The sequence below is a fragment of the Gekko japonicus genome, unplaced genomic scaffold, assembly GCF_001447785.1.
Source record: "Gekko japonicus isolate JY-2015 unplaced genomic scaffold, Gekko_japonicus_V1.1 scaffold1024, whole genome shotgun sequence".
In the NCBI taxonomy this organism is placed as follows: domain Eukaryota; kingdom Metazoa; phylum Chordata; class Lepidosauria; order Squamata; family Gekkonidae; genus Gekko; species Gekko japonicus.
Window position 1 is genome coordinate 26,881 of NW_015175388.1, and position 17,035 is coordinate 43,915.

General features: G+C 42.9%; 1 protein-coding gene across 1 annotated transcript in view; it reads right to left on the reverse strand.

Annotated features, from left to right (window-relative positions):
• Nucleotides 1-17,035, reverse strand: part of LOC107122524 (dynein heavy chain 11, axonemal-like) — a gene marked incomplete at its 3' end in the record, with an annotated part of 172,393 nt that overhangs the window by 25,975 nt on the left and 129,383 nt on the right. Inside the window, exons 44-51 of the mRNA XM_015425640.1 lie at nucleotides 15,400-15,531; nucleotides 13,068-13,241; nucleotides 11,872-12,076; nucleotides 6,919-7,084; nucleotides 6,034-6,136; nucleotides 5,138-5,377; nucleotides 3,712-3,873; nucleotides 661-854 (exon numbers count right to left, since the gene is read on the reverse strand). Of these exons, the coding sequence (XP_015281126.1) occupies nucleotides 661-854; nucleotides 3,712-3,873; nucleotides 5,138-5,377; nucleotides 6,034-6,136; nucleotides 6,919-7,084; nucleotides 11,872-12,076; nucleotides 13,068-13,241; nucleotides 15,400-15,531 (1,376 nt within the window). The remainder of the gene's footprint in view (nucleotides 1-660; nucleotides 855-3,711; nucleotides 3,874-5,137; nucleotides 5,378-6,033; nucleotides 6,137-6,918; nucleotides 7,085-11,871; nucleotides 12,077-13,067; nucleotides 13,242-15,399; nucleotides 15,532-17,035) is intronic.

Consider the following 17,035-nt stretch of genomic DNA (forward strand, 5'->3'; position numbering starts at 1 on the left):
GATTACCTTGGACACAGTTTGGAAGTATGGACAAGCAACAGTAGCTTTAACACTATCATTTAGAATACTCCCTCACACAAATCCTTTCTTTCATTTCATAGAAATGCAAAGTTGCCCAACTGCCTTCAGGACAGGGAAGCAAAGTGTGCAGAGGAAACAAGATGTATTTCTACATCTCCGTTCTACAAATGTAGCAGCCCTAATAGCCTAAACTAATTTGATCACACCACAGCTTGGAAGCTAAGCAGGGCTAGTACTTGTATGGGAGACCACCAAGGAAGATGGGGGCTGCTATGCAGAGGAAGGCATTGGCAAACCACCTCTGCTCATCTCTTCCCTTGAAAACTCATCATGAGTTGGTTGCAGTCCAACAGCACACTGTACCGTACTCATTCTACAAATGAGGACTTGAGGCTGAGGGACAGCTGTTTGTCTAAGGCTGCTCAGTGAGGCCATGGCTGGAACTAGACTAGTACCAGGGACTTTCAGTTTCATAGATTGTTCTCTTAACCAAAGTGTTACACCATAAAAATAAAAATTGTGCAGTAGTAGCATTTCTATGGATGGTTCAGTGCTCTGCATACTAAAATGGGTAAGTCTATACTGGAATATATCAAGTGTACATAATTATCTCTATCAGCTAATCGGACATGTACTTACATGTGTTGCATGGCATCTTCAAATAAAACTAAGTTCATTGATGCATTCAGTTCATTGTAGTTTTCAAGAGTCTCCACAAGTATCTTTCTCAACATGTCCCAATTCTTGACAGGCATGTAGTTAGGGTCTGCCACCCCATTTGCAAAATGACAGTAAATAAGTGGTTGCTGGAGAAGAATATGATCTTCCACACCCTAGTCAGTTGGCAGCATAAAATCAAAAGACGTTTTTTAAAAACTCGGAAATGTATTTAATCTTATCTTGAATATGCAGAAAATGCCCCACCCACTGCCAAGATCAGCGATTGCTAAATGAATTTCTGAGTTTACAGGTTTAATTGTCAAGGGCACAATGGGTGAGATTATGGGTTTCTGCTGAACCATATGGCTTTACCTTTAAGGGCACCTTTGTTACCTGAGAAAAAAGGTCAACCTGTGTCAGTTCTCTCCTGTGAAACTAGACATTATTTATGCAAATGTGTGTCCTAATCCGAGGTACTGAGGAGACAACTGCAGGGGAGCAACTATTCTGCCATCCCCCTCATCTTTTCCACAGCTATTTTTGTTATGGATGAATATAATTTTAGGAAAACATAGGCATATCTGTTCAAAGCAGACAATAAGATTTCATGCTACATTCCAGGAAGGAGGCTGACAGTTTTACTATGATGGATGCAGGAGAGGAGGAGGAGAAGCAACATATGTATTTCATCCATTTGTACTGAAAAAGTATTCCTGGTCTTCATCTCCACCCACCCTGGGCATACTTGAATGTCCGTATAAGACTAATTTTTGGTGAGGAGACACCACTTTAATCTATATTTTTGAACTGATGGGTCAAAGTCTCCTTGGAGGGAATTATAATCTGTATCCTGAGTTCTGATTGGCCCAGGAAGGGGACTCTCAACCTAGAGGAAAACTCAATAAATAGGCAAGCAAGACCATTCAAGTCTCTAGCAGCTCCAAGGACCAGCTTCGAAAAGCTTCTTGACAAGGTTTTGCACCCATCCCTAGAGAGAAGAATGCTTAGACATAAATAGATCTAGTTAGCACCTGCATTTTCATGTATTTTGCTGGAGTCCTGTAATAATTTCAGCTATTAATAGATTGATTCCAAATATCTGTGTTTTTTCTCATATGCATGCTTAGTGAATAAAATCAATACCTAAGAACTGGCTTTAGGGGGAGCACTCTGAACACTCTGCTGGAAGACATCCATGCCCTGTGGGAGTTGTTACCATTCCACAGGGCATGCAAGGCAGAGATATTCCGCTGGGCCTTCAGTTGAGGACAGCAGCGGGGGTAGCCTTTGGCACTTTCACACGTCCCCATCTCTTGTAACCCCTCCCCCCAGGGAGGCTGGGGTGCGGGAGTTTTTTCCACCATCTTATATATGCTGTATTTCTGCCACTTTGATAATGTTGTTTTACGTATAGGTATATATTGGTTTGTTTTAATTTATTTTAATCTGAGATTGTATATTATCCTGTTGTAAGCCGCCCTGAGCCCTACTTGTAGGGAAGGATGGCCTAGTAAATCCAATTTAATAAATAAATAAAAAATAAATAATACTCTTAAGAAAAACTCACCCAAGAGGGTGATGGCTTGGTCACTAACCAGCTTCACTTACTTTTAGAAGAGGTGCTGGAACAGATAGCAAAGCCAGATAGGGAAAAGCCAGGCCTCTTCACTGATGCACGTACACTTACAAGCTTGAGCTTACATTCCATTAAAGTGAATACAGAAGCACTGGCACTGGTCTACTACTGATCAAACTCAAACCCAGTATGATGCTTCCGGTGGTGGCGGCAGCTACCACCTTTTATCCGGAGATTAAAAACTAAAAGGAGTAAGTTTTTCAAACAGATCTTACTCCTAGCAGCCTTAGTGCATGGAACTTGAACAACCACGACTGGTGGGGGTGGGGGTGAGCAACTGAGCGGGTAAGGAAAGAGAGTCCATAACAATTCTTACTTCTATTTCCAGCATCTAGTTTTGGGGCAAGGAAACTGAAGCCCTCATGTGGAGGTCACAGGGGAGCAACAGCAGGCATTACTTCCCATCAGATGATTACCCCATACCTGTCTGCTATGATAGTACTGTAAGTAAAAAATGGGGTGGGGAATTCCATTTTCCCCTGGTCATATCCAGTTCCACTAGTATGCAGTAAACAAAGTAGGTGGACACAGTGAGCAATGCTGAACACAATTCTCAGTAAGCCTAATATTATTTACCATGGTATATTGTAGCAGTCTACAAATTCTAAAAACCAAAGCTGAAAAAATAGCAAATAGCTAATGAATTGGCACTATTCTGCAACCAGGAAAAGATAAGATCCCAAAGTCAAAGAGGAAATTTGGAGGAAGGGAATTTCAGAATCATCCCTAAGTCTGGATATGATAGCAAAGAGTCCCCCAGTTTTTCACGATCTGCATGACACTATCTCAACAGATCTGGAGTTGAATTTTTGGCCGTTTTGTTTCTTCCTATAATTGTCTTTAGTGATATTGTATGTCACTGTTTTACAGGCGACCAGGCATAATAAAATCATTAAGGTTGAAATGCTACTTTGCTGTTGATCTAAACAATTCTCTAATTAGCAGAATTACTGATTCTGTAACTACTTTGTGGATTCTATTATTAGAGCAGGAATCTGACTTGTCCTTATAGGACATATGTGAACATCTCTCAGATGAGCCCCATATTATTGTTCCCTTTCTCATACTAAATCCTCTGTTATCAACTCAACACTCTGACTGCCTTTAGGTTAATAAGCATAGAAAGTAAAAACCGCACACGCCCCATATTATTGTTCCCTTTCTCATACGAAATCCTCTGTTATCAACTCGACACTCTGATTGCCTTTAGGTTAATAAGAATAGAAAGTAAAAACCGCACACGCACACACACACCACAGGTCAGAACTCAGTGGTCCGCTTATTATTTGGGCTCCACATTCTTCTCTGGATCTTTGGAGATTCACATTGTCTCAGTGAAGTTTTCAGCACAGAAGTACTGTAATAGTAGGTAAATTGCCAGTCTACAGCCTTACCTCAAAATATTTATGTGCAGTGTCAACCAATTTCTTATGAAGGAAATTGCAATCTTTTGCTTCCACCAATTTATCTCCATAAACACGAGAAGACTCATGAAACCACAGACGTATGAGATCATTTGGATGCTTTAGACATTCTGGTTTAGCAAACAGAATCCCCTAAAAATAATGCAACAAGAATTGTACTTAAAAACCTTCATATAACTGGTACAAACTGCATAAGAGAGCATCACGAGGTTTACAGTAGAATCCTACACAGTTACTCCAGACTGGAGCAGCTGTGCACAGGATTACTTTCTAAGAGGAGGAGTGTGAGAGCTTAATACTGAATGAAAACTACACCCTCTTACTTGAAGCTTTCCTGCCTAGCCACAGAAATATTGGGACTTCTTCTGGTAATTCTGTACTGACAATACGTTACACTGTACGTGTTCACAAGTAACTTTGTTATTACTCATTGCTGCCAATCCTGAGACTTAGTAGGAAAAATAGTTCTGGCAAAGCACCAATGAATAACTCAAACTAAGGCCTGGTGATACATTTGGTTACTGATAGTGTGCTGTTGAGCCAAATTCACTTTCACATGATAAAGAATTTGTTGTCTCTTGAAAACTTGTATGGTTGTAAGAGTCTCATTTTTATTTTAATGCAATCAGCATGATTTTCTTGCTTTCCTTCTTTTATTAGAGAAATCCAGTCTTCATAACTTCAAATAAAAAAGCCTTACAAGACTGACCTGTCTTTATGGACCAAAGTACACAGGACAACAGCAAACTTATTTGTTAAACCAGAGCTGTCACAATCATGTATAAAGCAGGAAGTGGGACTAATTTTAAGACTTAATAGGGAGCCCAGGTTAGGACAGATGAATCACGACCTCTCCCATGGCTTCTTTCTATGCAGTGCCTCCTCCTTGGCAACCGCTGCCCCCGGATGACATCCTTTTTCACAAGCTGGAGGGGAAAAATAATTCTGGGGATAAATTGCAGAGAAGCAAGACGGTAGAGGAGAGAGGCTTTAACTCCTTATACCCAGTTTGGTCTGGTGGCCTCCTTCTTTATGTCTGATCTGGGCAACCCCAGTTTTAAACAAAACAGGTCTGCTGCCATTACATTTAGTTTGTGCCTCAATAACAAGCAAGTTTAATTAAGACAAGATGTTCCTGGATACTTCAGAATTTTCATAAACAGTCCAAGGAGGCAGATTATAACCTGTAATTCTGAAAACCCAAAACAAGAGTTTTCATTCAAATCACCTGTCTGTGTGTCTTAAAGAGAGGATCAGATTAAAAAAAAAACCTTACAATGCTATGACTTGCCTATATAACATACAAAAAAACACATGTGTCTGTACCTAATCAGGAATGAGGTGTCCAAACACATGCATGAGTAGTGAATATCCAATACATAGACCAGTTACAGACCTGGAAGACACTGGAGAGGTCTCGGAGATTGAAAATATAATGGAATTTAATAGCTGTGGGTAGAAAGTTCTGAACCATTATCTGGTGAAGCCATATTGCTGCCTGGATCACAGAAACCCCATGTTTTAGCATTGATGGATTAAAGGCATGCCGCTGGAAGTGGAAATCAAGGATCTTGCTGTAGATAGTGCTTAAAGCATCAGTGGATGGAAAGTTCATTGCAAACACTGCAAAATGTCTCTAAAAGCATCAAGAAAAAACATATTTTTTTGCAATATAGTTATCAGAATCAGTTATAATTAAACAGATGAGTAATTTAAGATGAGAATAAAGCTGAATAATTAGGGTTCGACACAAATTTGCTTAAGCCATTTATGTTTCAAACCAGTTCTCGAGAAACAGTTTTCAAGTGCCATTCTTGTCAACACTCGTTGCATCAGGAAAAAACCCAACTAGAAACCTCCTAGCATCTTCTAAAGGAGACTCCTCACAGTCCTGTTTGTATTTACTAAACAACAGCCTCCAAAGGAGCAGAAAGGCTTTTGTTTCCAATTGGAAAGCTTGTGTGTTCAGTCACTTTCTAGACAAATCCCTAGGCTGTAATCTCCATGACATCCTTAAGAAAACCTGGTTTCCTCCTGCTACCCATTTTTTGCAAACATTTACACAAAAACAGATTCACATTTCCATTAGCACTCTAAAATTGGCACTACGGGAATGTGCCTTCCTCTGAAGTCTTCCTTGGTGGTCTCCCATCCAGGTACTGAGAGAAGCTAATTGTTTTTTTTGGCCCCCTGAGCTTCTATTGGGTGGTGCTTTGGCCTTTTGCCCATCTGAATTTGAAATCCCTACTGTAAGCAATGCACATATACTTTACACAACACTTGTAGCCTTACTTGGAGTCGGGGGTTGATTGTGAAGCTGCCAACGGTTGGGTTCATACAGGCAACATACTGACAATTATGAATCTCCTTTACACTTAACTTCTGCCTATCATACCTAAGAGATGAAAAATGGTTTAAAATATATTATAATTAAATTAGAAGTTATTTAGAGCTGGAGTATTACAAGTGGGAATAACACATGACTCATTTACCTTTGTAGGTGGCCTGAAGACTATGTGTCCACTTCTAATGTTCAATTAAAACTTAAGCTAAATCATTTCAGATAAATGACAGTTTGGGTTGGATCTAGAAGTGATTTCTGCTGACAGAATGGACTTCCTAAATTCACATTTCTCAATTCATCCTTCCCACAGAAGCCCAAAATGATCCCTAAAATGCTGCTCCTAGGGGACACAGAACCCTAAAAAACAGAATGAATTGGAGATCTGCAGTGGGAGGGGGGAATTGGCAAAAATTACCCTTCTTTTATTAGCAGGAATTTACCACTGGGACTAAGCCTTGTGCGTCTGAAGTGCCATTGAGTCACAGCAAGAGGCTTTCAAGGCAAATGAGAAGCAGAGGAGGTTAGCTGTTGCCTTCCTCTGCAGAGTATGCATTGGTGGTCTCCCTTTCAAGTACTGACCCTAGTTAGTCTCTGAGATCTGATGAGATCAGGTATACCATGCCACCATCCCTCCATGGTACTAAGCCTTAATTTCTAGCAACCAGATGTTGCTGTATGGGTAAATTAATACTCTCCAATTATATGGGAAACCAGAAAATAAACCTAGATTCATATTTTTTTATCCCAAGCATTACTAATGCAGAGGAACATTTATTCATATTTAACTTGAATCACCTAGACTTAACAAGCCCAAGTTTGAGATAGTCACTTACCAATGCCCATAATCTATATGTTGCCGAATCAGTGTATGAGGCTGAACTGTTCCATACACATCTACTTCAGGCATGTTTACATCGTCAATGAAATAAATCAGCTTCTTGTTTCCCACTGGACCATAGTTACGGCCAGCTTTTTTCTCCAAGGGTTTCTCAAGAATCCCTAAATTGTATATTAATTTATTACAAATATTAGTACACGCCATACTCCTGAAGTAGTTTCCAGCAAATGAAAAAATGTGATAAAATATAGAAGCACTAAAGTTGAAAGTTAAACTAAGCCAACGGTTATACTGAAATAGCAGTAAAGAATTGATCTAAAAACTGATGCAAAAATCACTAAAATGGCAGTTAAAAATTAAACTATTCTAGCTGGGTTGGTGGCAGAAACAGCAATAGAACAACACAAAAACAAAAATACCTGACAATTTTAAAATGCCCAGCAAACAAAATAGATTTTAACCTAATATCAAAAATATTGGCTTTGAGGTCAGGCAAAGAAAGCTGAGAAAGCCATTCTACAGTTGAAGTACCACAACAGAGAAGTAGAAGTAGCCACCTGTTTCACCCCTGAAATTAGGAGCACACAGAGCTATGCAACATAAACTTTAACTGCTGGACAGAATCACATGGGAGGAGGCGGTCCCTTGTACACTCTTAAAAACATGTTCTAGAACCAGAGTAAAAACCAGGACTTTGACTTAAGCCTGCAATCAAATGGCAGCCAGTGACGTCCTTTAAATCCTGGAAAAACATACTTTGCATAATTCTTGCCAAGACTAAAATGTCTAAACTATACTCAAAAGAAGCAGTATGTAAATCCACACCCACAGTAATCTAATCAGGAAGTTACTAGAGAGTAGTAATTGTGGCCATTCCATGCTTTTCAAGGAATGGCTGCAGTTGGTGAATCCACAGAAGCTGATTGAAGATGCTACCTCCCCCAGGGATAGCCAGCCTCTAACAGCACCCTTGAAATATGAACCCATCTCTTGTATGGAAGGGGGGCTGCAACCCCATCCAGAATAGGCTAAATCCCAGTTCCTCAACTGGCATTCTTACTGTTCAATAGCCAGATCTACATAGTCCAAAATGAAACTATTCCAATAATGGGCAAAATAAATACAGAAGCCATTTACTTAATGTAAACATAAGGACTAACTTGCCCTGACTGGTTTCCTGAAATGGCCTGCCTTTAGTGTTGCCTTTTAAGGATAGCCTGCCCCTGCCACTGACAGCAGGCCACAAAGAACTACCTCCTGTCTAGAAACAAGATGCAGTATATGTAGCCTGTCTGACAGCCCCAGTGGACTGAAAATAGCAGGGGCAGCCAGGATATCTGGCAGCTAGGGTCACCAGATCCCCTTGTCACTCTGGTGGAAGGATTTTAGGGAGGGGACATTCCGGGATGTCCCTGACATGATGATGTCACCCAGAAGTGATGTCATAATGCCAGGGATGTCACATGGGGATGCTCTGGTTTGAGGGCAAAACTCTATGGTAAACTGGCTTAAAACCATAGTTTTGCCCTAAAACCAGAACATCCCTGGTGACATCATCACGTTGGATAAGTCACACAAAGATGTGGCAGTTTGGGGGTGGGTTTTTAAAACCATAGTTTTGCCCTAAAACCAGAGCATCCCTGGTGACATCATCACGCTGGATAACTCACACGGGGATGTGGCAGTTTGGGGTGGGTTTTTCCCCATCTGGCCAGCTGCCTGGCAGTGGGCTAAATCCCCGAAAACCAGGGAAACTCCTGCCCCAACCTGGGGACTGGCAGGCATACTGGCAGCTGGGGAGGTCAGTTTAGTAATGAGAAAAGTGTCATGGCTGCTGCTGAACTGCTGCGGAACCTGAGCACTTGGCCCCAGCAGAAGACCTAAGTACTGCTGGGGATGAGCTCCTGGCTCCTGAAAACCCCGCACCTGACAGGACTGAAGCCACGGAAACTGCTCCAGCAACAGCTGAAGCAGATTCACGCCAAAGCAACACGCTCGCTGACTTGCCCCCACTGGTATCCCATTTGCGGGAACAATGCCGATGAGACATGGCATCCCGGCGGCGGGATGCACGCATGTGTGGTAGGTGCTCTTTTAGCCTTGAGTACAAGTGGGAGGCGGGACACAATCAGGGCGCGCTAATTGCCGACAACCTTATGGGCTATTTAGCTCTCACACTCATGCCGACTAGTTATGCTAGCAACTAGTCATTCTGGACGAAGCTTTTGCACCTCACCACTTGTGTTCCTGTTCCGACTCCTCGTTTTTGACTTCTCGGCTCCTGACCTCGGCTTGTACGACTACGCTCCTGACCTGTACCTCGGACCTTCGACTCCCTGGCTTCTGAATTCTTTGGACTCTGGCTTTAACGACTACTCTAACGGTTGGTGATTTGGACTTGGTCTCTCGGTGTTTCTGCTTGCCTGGTTTTTACTTTGGACTGCCTTTGAACTATCTTGCTCTCGCCTGGCCTGGTACCACGTTCGTGACAAAAAGGTACAGAACCATGAATATTCTCTTTCCTGCCCTGCCACTCTTTTCCTTCAAATAAATCCCTAGCCCCAACATGATGACTACCACCAATCTGGTTTTTCAAAAAGTTAGTCACACTCCCCAAAAGAGCACATTTTATAATTAACATTTAAACTTCTTGCTGAGATACAGCATTAATTGAATTTTTCTTATTAAAAATGATTAACACTTTACTGCATGATTTAGCAACTTTCTAGTGCCAGCATAGGAGGCTCTGTGATAACCCTAAGCTTTAGGTTCCTGCACTAATACTTTCAGGCCTGATACAAGTAGGTCTCACTGAAATGAACAAAAGTAGCAGCAGTTTTTGATGGCCTGTTCCAAGAATCATCCAGAGTTTAAGAATAAAGCATTTTTTTACATGTCATAATTTGTTCTCAGGTGCTAGCTTTGAAATGCCCACACAAACTTACTACTATAACAACTATTGAATATGTCTGTTAATTGCTGCAGAACTGCAGCAAGCAATGATTAGCCTTGAGGGCAGCTAAAAATTAAAGTGCTTCTCTCCCTCACACATACTCAAACAAACAATATAAGAAAATATCTCTGAATAAAAAACACAGAATAAAAGAAAAAGATTTTCTTGGTGAGGACTATTTCATAAGCTCTATTAAGTATTATTATTGTCCTAATACTAAAATTGGGTAACCGATGTTTTAATACATAAAATACTTACTGTGCTGTAATAATCTTATTAAAACAGCAGGTAAATCGAGTGAGTTCACTGACCTCTCCGGCAGGTTTTAAAGTCTTAGGGCTTGAATTATAGTTTTTAAAAATGGTATTAACTAGCGGTATTGCTTGCTGCTGCAATGCTTTTTCACTGTGCCCCATGGGTATAGTATGAAGAATAATAAGATATTTGAGAAGCATTCAAAATTTATACGTGAAAAAATTGTGAGGGCGTAAGACACACCATAATCATGTCAATAAATTGCATTCCTCACTTTTTTGCCACAGAATATAAAATATTTGAATTCACTGCTAGAGCCAGGAGGGACAAGCATGTAATTGCACATGGATGTTTGCAGCTTTCAGGAATCTTTTGTTAACCAACAAAAAGATCAGCATTGCATATATGTATATGAAAAGAATGGAGTGCAAAGAAATTATATATACAATTTAGGCCTATATCATGGAAAAGGTATCTGTGCTGTTTCAGGGACCAGCACCCAGTGTTCCCCAGCAACCACCAGACAGGACTACATGTTGTATGTTTGTAATGTTTAAGAACATTTATTACAAAACTTGGCTGCTGGCACATGCCGTTTCCCACCCAAACATCATGTGTTCCAAACATCTGGTGTGCCCCCAATAATTTTTTTTGGCCCTCGTTCTAGTCAGGGCCAGCTCAAGGTTTTTTTGTACAATAGGCGAGGCTACCTTCTGGTGCGCCCCCCTGTAGATCCTGGCTGGCTCCTGTGCTCCGATGGTCACTTCTCCTTCTCCCCCCCACAGGCCTTCCTCTTGGGGCACTCTGGGCCTCCCGGACAGCGCTCAGACGTGCAAGCAGCAGCCGGCCAGTTTCCAGTCCCCCCCGGTGCCAATTGCAGCCTTGTCGGGGTCTTGCAGGGCGATGTCATCAGCCCCTTTGGGCAGGGAGTGGGGTGGAGGAGACTGTGGTGAGTATGGCTCTCTCGAGGCTTCGGGAAAGCTGCATGGTGCACCCCCCACTCCCCTGCCCCGTCGGGAAGCCTCTGCGGCTCTTCTGCCTTCAGTGAGGAAAAGCCGCTTCAGACCTTGTGGGAAACCTCCCCCTCCCTTTCGCATTCCCTCGAGAGCCAAAGCAGGCCGGAGGCTCCCCAGGGGCCCGGGGTTAGGGTGGGGGGTGCGTTTCTTCGCCTCCCTGAACGGTGCTGCTGAATCGCAGGGGGGAGGCGCTCCGGCTGGCAAGGGAGGCGCACCCTGGGGTGCTTCGTTTCCTGTGTGGGGCGAGGAGGGGATGAGGCCGGCCAGCCAAGGGAAAGGGAGCCCACCAGCGGGACATGCGGGCCAGAGCATAATGGGAAAGGTGGGGCGGCAGGCTGGCCAGAGTGGAACCCTTGTCGAGCTGCTGCCCTAGGCAGCGGTCTAACATTTGTCAATGCCAGGCCGGCCCTGCTTCTAGTGATGTTTATGTGTTTTTAATTGAATGCTATATTTTAAACTGCGTTTTAATTGTTTAACTGTTTCAGTGTTTTTATGCTCACCACCTATTGGACCCTGACTGTGTGGTAAGGTGGTATTAAAATGTTTTAAATAAAATAAAGTCATAAATAACAAATAAATAAGGAAAAATATGGACATTATTTCTGATTAATCCATTTTAATTAATCTATTTAATCATTGTGATATTGCTTTTCTTTTCTTTCTTTTTGATGATTTCTGAAGAGTCATCATTCATTTTACACAATGCCATTTGTGAGCAACTTACTTTGTAGTGCAGCTGATGTTGTATAATAGTTGAAGGGAACTTTGGATACCAGGAAATCCTCAGAAAGGCCAGCAAGGCATTCCCCAATAAATACTGTTTTCCCCACTCCAGCATTTCCAACTAGCATCACAGGCTTGCTTTTCTCCAACAGTAAACTAGTAAAATATTTGAGACATGTGGTCTCCGATGTGTGAACAAGGACTGCCTGAGGTACCAAAAGAAAATAAATAGTGTAATATGACGGTGCCAAGTCCCAGGTTCAAATTCCCATTCTGCCATGAAACTTTGGGACAATCAATTTCTCAGGGACCAGCTAGACAATATCACATCCCTAAGTTTGTCATGGAAATGCAGTACCATTTAAGAGTTTGTTTTTTAATTTTTCAAACCACCTTGGGAGCCCAATCCTGCTGAGGATTACGGTGCAGGGGGGTGAGGGGTTCCCTGTCTCCCCCCACATGCTGTTTTCAAGACCCAAAATATGTATGCCCGCCTGAGCATCTCTGAGGTAGGGAAGGATAAAAACATGACAGATGGAAAGAACATGCCATGAAAGTAATTGCTGTCATCCACTGATGTGCTGTTGGGATGGGTATTCTAATATAACCAAAAAGCACTGTAACTTTCAAGGGTTATTCCTGTCAGTTCAACAGAGGAAGCAGTTATATGCATGCATCCCTTTGAGTCTGCATGACTCCATCTGAGGAACTAGGCTATGGCAGAGACAGGTATGTTTTCTCTTTATTCCCTAAATGGATGCATTTAATAACAATTAAAGACTTCTGAAGAACCCAGCACAGATCTCCACAATCTCATCTATCTGAGCCCACTGTTTACTGACACATGTAAAAATTAAAATGGTATTTGTAAGAAATCTTCCACAACACAAATTTAATCAGTTGCTTAGCATTATTTTTCTTTCTCCAGCTACCAGATAAAAAAGCATAGTCTAATCAATGTGTGCAAAAGAGTTATATTTTAATAAGAGGTATTATCAGAAAAAAGAATTTAAAACATTTGAGTTATTTTTGTTAAAATATTTTTATCCTACTCTTCCATCATAAAAGGACCGTGAAAGCATGTAAAATAAATTATGACAGAAAAATGATTAAAAACCAGAACGCAAAACCCTCCCTGCAAACAAGATTGTACATATATAAAATGAATATGCCTGCATTTTAGAAAAGACTGTATACCTGCAAGGGTGTATCTGGATCCAGGTGAACAGGAACTATTTTGTCACTCCAGGGCACAAATCTCTTGGTCTTTGAGTCAATACAATAATTAAAAATTGTACTATGCGATGGAAACTTTACAACTTTCATCTCTTTCTGCCACCAATGACTAAATTCTTCTTGATAATTGGAGAGCTACAAAATAATGTATGTTATTGTTATGCTTCTTATGCTGTGTAAAGATAATATTAATTGCCTAATGTAATACCTTAGAGGACATGCCACAAGTCTGATGGTGATTTATAATAATTTAAAGTTATTCCAATTGTTTATTCATTATTTTACTACTATAGAGAGCCAGTTTGGTATAGTGGTTAGGGGCGTGGACTCTAATCTGAGAGAACCGGGTTTGATTCCACACTTCTCCACATGCAGCTGCTGGTATGACCTTGGGTCAGTTACAAGTTCTTTCAGAGCTGTTCTCTCAGGAGCAGTTCTTGAAAGAGCTCCCTCAGCCCCACCTACCTTACATGGTGTTGTCTGCTGTGGGGAGGGAAATGGAAAGGAGATGGTAAGCCACTCTGAGACTCCTTTGGGTAGTGAAGGGTAAGGTATAAATCCAATCTCCTCCTCCTCCTCCTCTCCTTCATCTGATAGTAAAGTGGGTGGCTGATGTAAATCATGAAACTGCAAATCCAGACCACCCACAAAATGGTAGGTAAGGGAGGAGGGGCATCAAGGTTCATATCCTGAGCTGACGTACCCTCCAGTGCCTCACTTTACAAGACCTTCTGCGGCCCTCAGAATGAGGCTAAGCTATCTCCTCTCTGCCCACTCTCCTCTGCCCTGGCTCAGAACAGGACCTTTTATAATGGATATCCTGAGGCACACATGCACAGTAGGGCTTCCCAGCCTCATGTGAAGAAGAGCAGTCCTTGCAAGAGGCTCAGACAGGGCGCAAAAGCCACCCCAACAGACATACAGACAGAAGCTCTACAAAGTGTAATATTTCCACCCACGGCCCTACTGCGGGTCTGTCAATCAGCCTTTCTGGCTTGTACAATGTGCCTGCTGCCTGTCATGATCCCCTCTGACCAGTCCAGTGACTCTGAGACTTCAGGGGAGGAGCCCAAGGAGCCAAGCCTGGTGGGTGAGGAAGACCAGCTGGATCAAGGAGGGCCTGGCACCACTGAGGCACCTGTTGATAGTAGTCCTTCAGCACTAAAAGCAGCAGGGACTGAGCCTGCCAGGGAGGTCTCACCACCAGCCCCTGAAATTGTTACCCAGCCTCTGCTGGGGAGGACACGAACCTGGGCCCATAGCCCCCCAGAGGCCACTTCCACTCTGCAAGAATGGTGATGGCACAAGGCCCAGGCCAAGGGGGGGCAAAGGAGACAAAGTGCCCAACTAGCTGGACGCAATCCCATCCCAGAGCCAGGTCTGGAACATTTCTTAATATATGCATTCTAAAGCTGAAACGACTAGAAAAAGAAATTCATAACTAAAAATGGGAATGTTTGATTGTTTTGAGAGAAGATATAAGAAGCAGGGCATCCCAGTGAGCTTATATTGATTAAGCTTGCTATCAGTTGTGCTGGCTACCATAAAACAATAAACAAAGCCAACAATGGTCTATTAGCACCTTGAAAAATCCACCTTGCTCTTCCCTAACCAAGGAGAAGGAAGGAAGGAGAAGGAAGTGATACACTTTGTTGCTGTCTTCACCCCAGCAGGAGTGGAGCCTGTCGTCCCTTAGTCAATCAAAAGTGTGAAGAGAAGCACGTCTCCTTGTTACTGCACTGGTGGCAGCCCCGTTTGCAATAAAGAAAGGTTCTGCCTTGAAGACTGCCACATCACTGGAACCACTATTCAAGCCCTTGATAATTTACAGAATCCTGGAGGGAGTTAGCAGTATGTGGAGGGAACTTCCAAGGGACCCTAAGTCCAGAGTGGTGGCAGAGGAAGGTGGCAACCCACTAGGGGTCATGACAGAGCTGTTTGTGGTGGTGAGGAGGACCACCTGCCACTGATGGACTGGGCCCAGAGGAAGAAGCGGTGGCAAAAGACGCAGCAGCCATTAAGTAGCAATGTGGAGCAGGCTGTTGTAGATCCTTTGCCAACATGTGGACCCCAGGAAATGCCCTGCAATGGTGAGCCTGTTTCTGGGATTGTCTTCTGGCTCTCCATTGGCTGGATTTACCTTTTATCCCTGTGTTTTCCATAAAGCTTATTATACAGTCATTCTGTTGATTCTCACCATTCTTTTGCTGCACATGCCACAGAGCACTAGAACAATTTGTTTGTCTGAATCTATCACTAAGTTACTGGATTTTGTAAACTGCTTTACACTTACCTGATCTTGAAAGAGAACCCCACCAAATGCCCACACACAAGCAAAACCAAAATATGTCTCATACAGTTCTCTCGGACAATCAAGAGACACATTTTCAGGGGTCAGCAAACAGTCAAGGAGAGAACAGAGAGTCTATAATAAGAAAATCAGCAAAAATAAAACATGAAAAACGTTTTGGGTTTCTTGCCACAAGATTGCAATAATAATGTACATCACATTAAAGTTTCTTTCAGACATCAGGAAATAAAACTTGCAACATCATGTGTCTGCAGCTGTATATGGTGAATTAAGATAACATGCTTCCATACAATCAGGGGTCTTTTCGTAGAAAAAGAGCTGCAGGAGCTCATTGGCATATGGTATGCTAATGAGCCACTAGACTATTAGCATATGCCATGCCCTCTGACATCACCGGAAGTGATGTCAGAAGGGGAAGCAAAAGGGGGGGAGGCATCTTCAAAAGCCTCCCCTTCCCTTCCCCAGCTAGCCTGGGGGGGAGCGAAGAGAGAAGGGGTTTAAAGTTTAAACCCCTTCTCACTAGAGTTGGGCCACAGAAGGAGGAAAGAGGGAAGAAAAGAAGGAGGGAAACAGGGAAAGGAGGAAAAAGAAAAGAAGAAGGCAGGAAAGAAAGAAAGAGAGAAGGGAAGAAAGAGGAAAAGAGGAAAAGGAGAGAAGGAAAGGAGGGAACCGTCAAGCCCCCGCCACCCCCACCCCTGCGGATCCCTTACTTACTGCTTCGGCAGAGGCCAGGGAAGCCGGCGACAGGGCTCTCCTGGCGTCCCCCAAGCCGCAGCACTCCTGTGTGACCTGGGGGACACGGTGGCGGGGCTTTCCAGCCTTCCCCAAGCCGCAGCGATCCTGCGCAGGCCCAGGGGACACGGCAGTGGGGCTCTCCTGGCGTCACCCAAGCCGCAGCACTCCTGCATGGGCCCGGGGAATGCGGCGGTGGGGCTCTCTGGCCTCCCCCGAGCCGCAGCACTTTTGGCGTGGGGAGCTAGGGGCGCCGCCATTAGTGCAGGCTCCTGGGATGCTGGAGCGGTGCTCCGGCATGCTCCGGCCCCAAAAGACCCCTGCATACAATTATCTATAGCCTTTCTGCACAAATAAATTCAAATCTACTGCTCTTGTACTTTTTTAAATCTACAAATGTCCAGGTAGATTCTCTGAGCAACTGGCAGTAGGAAGTATAACTCTGACTACTCTTGGGATGAAATGCAACCCCCTGCCCATCTTCTCCTATAATAGTTACGCCTCACTTTGAAATGAGTTTTTAATAACCACATTCCAGAGGTGACTAAAATATTAAAGCCTTAGAACCACATTATCAAAATTAGTTTGCTACTGAAAAACAAAACATGGAGACATTTTAAGTCAGTAACCTCAGTACAGGGGAGAAGGCTTCAACCTAACCACTTTCCATGCACTATGGTCCGGTTTGGAATCAGTCATCTGTGTACATGATAGCTACATTTAAAAAATAAATAAATCTGGAGCTCGGATCACTAAATTCCCAGCATCTCTTCTGGTTTGGACCTCATGCTGCAGTACTAGATTTAATGTACAAAAATAAACTGATTTTATTTTTTGCTTTGCATTTGATTTCATAGAGTTCCCTGTCTTTTCAGCATTTAGTTTA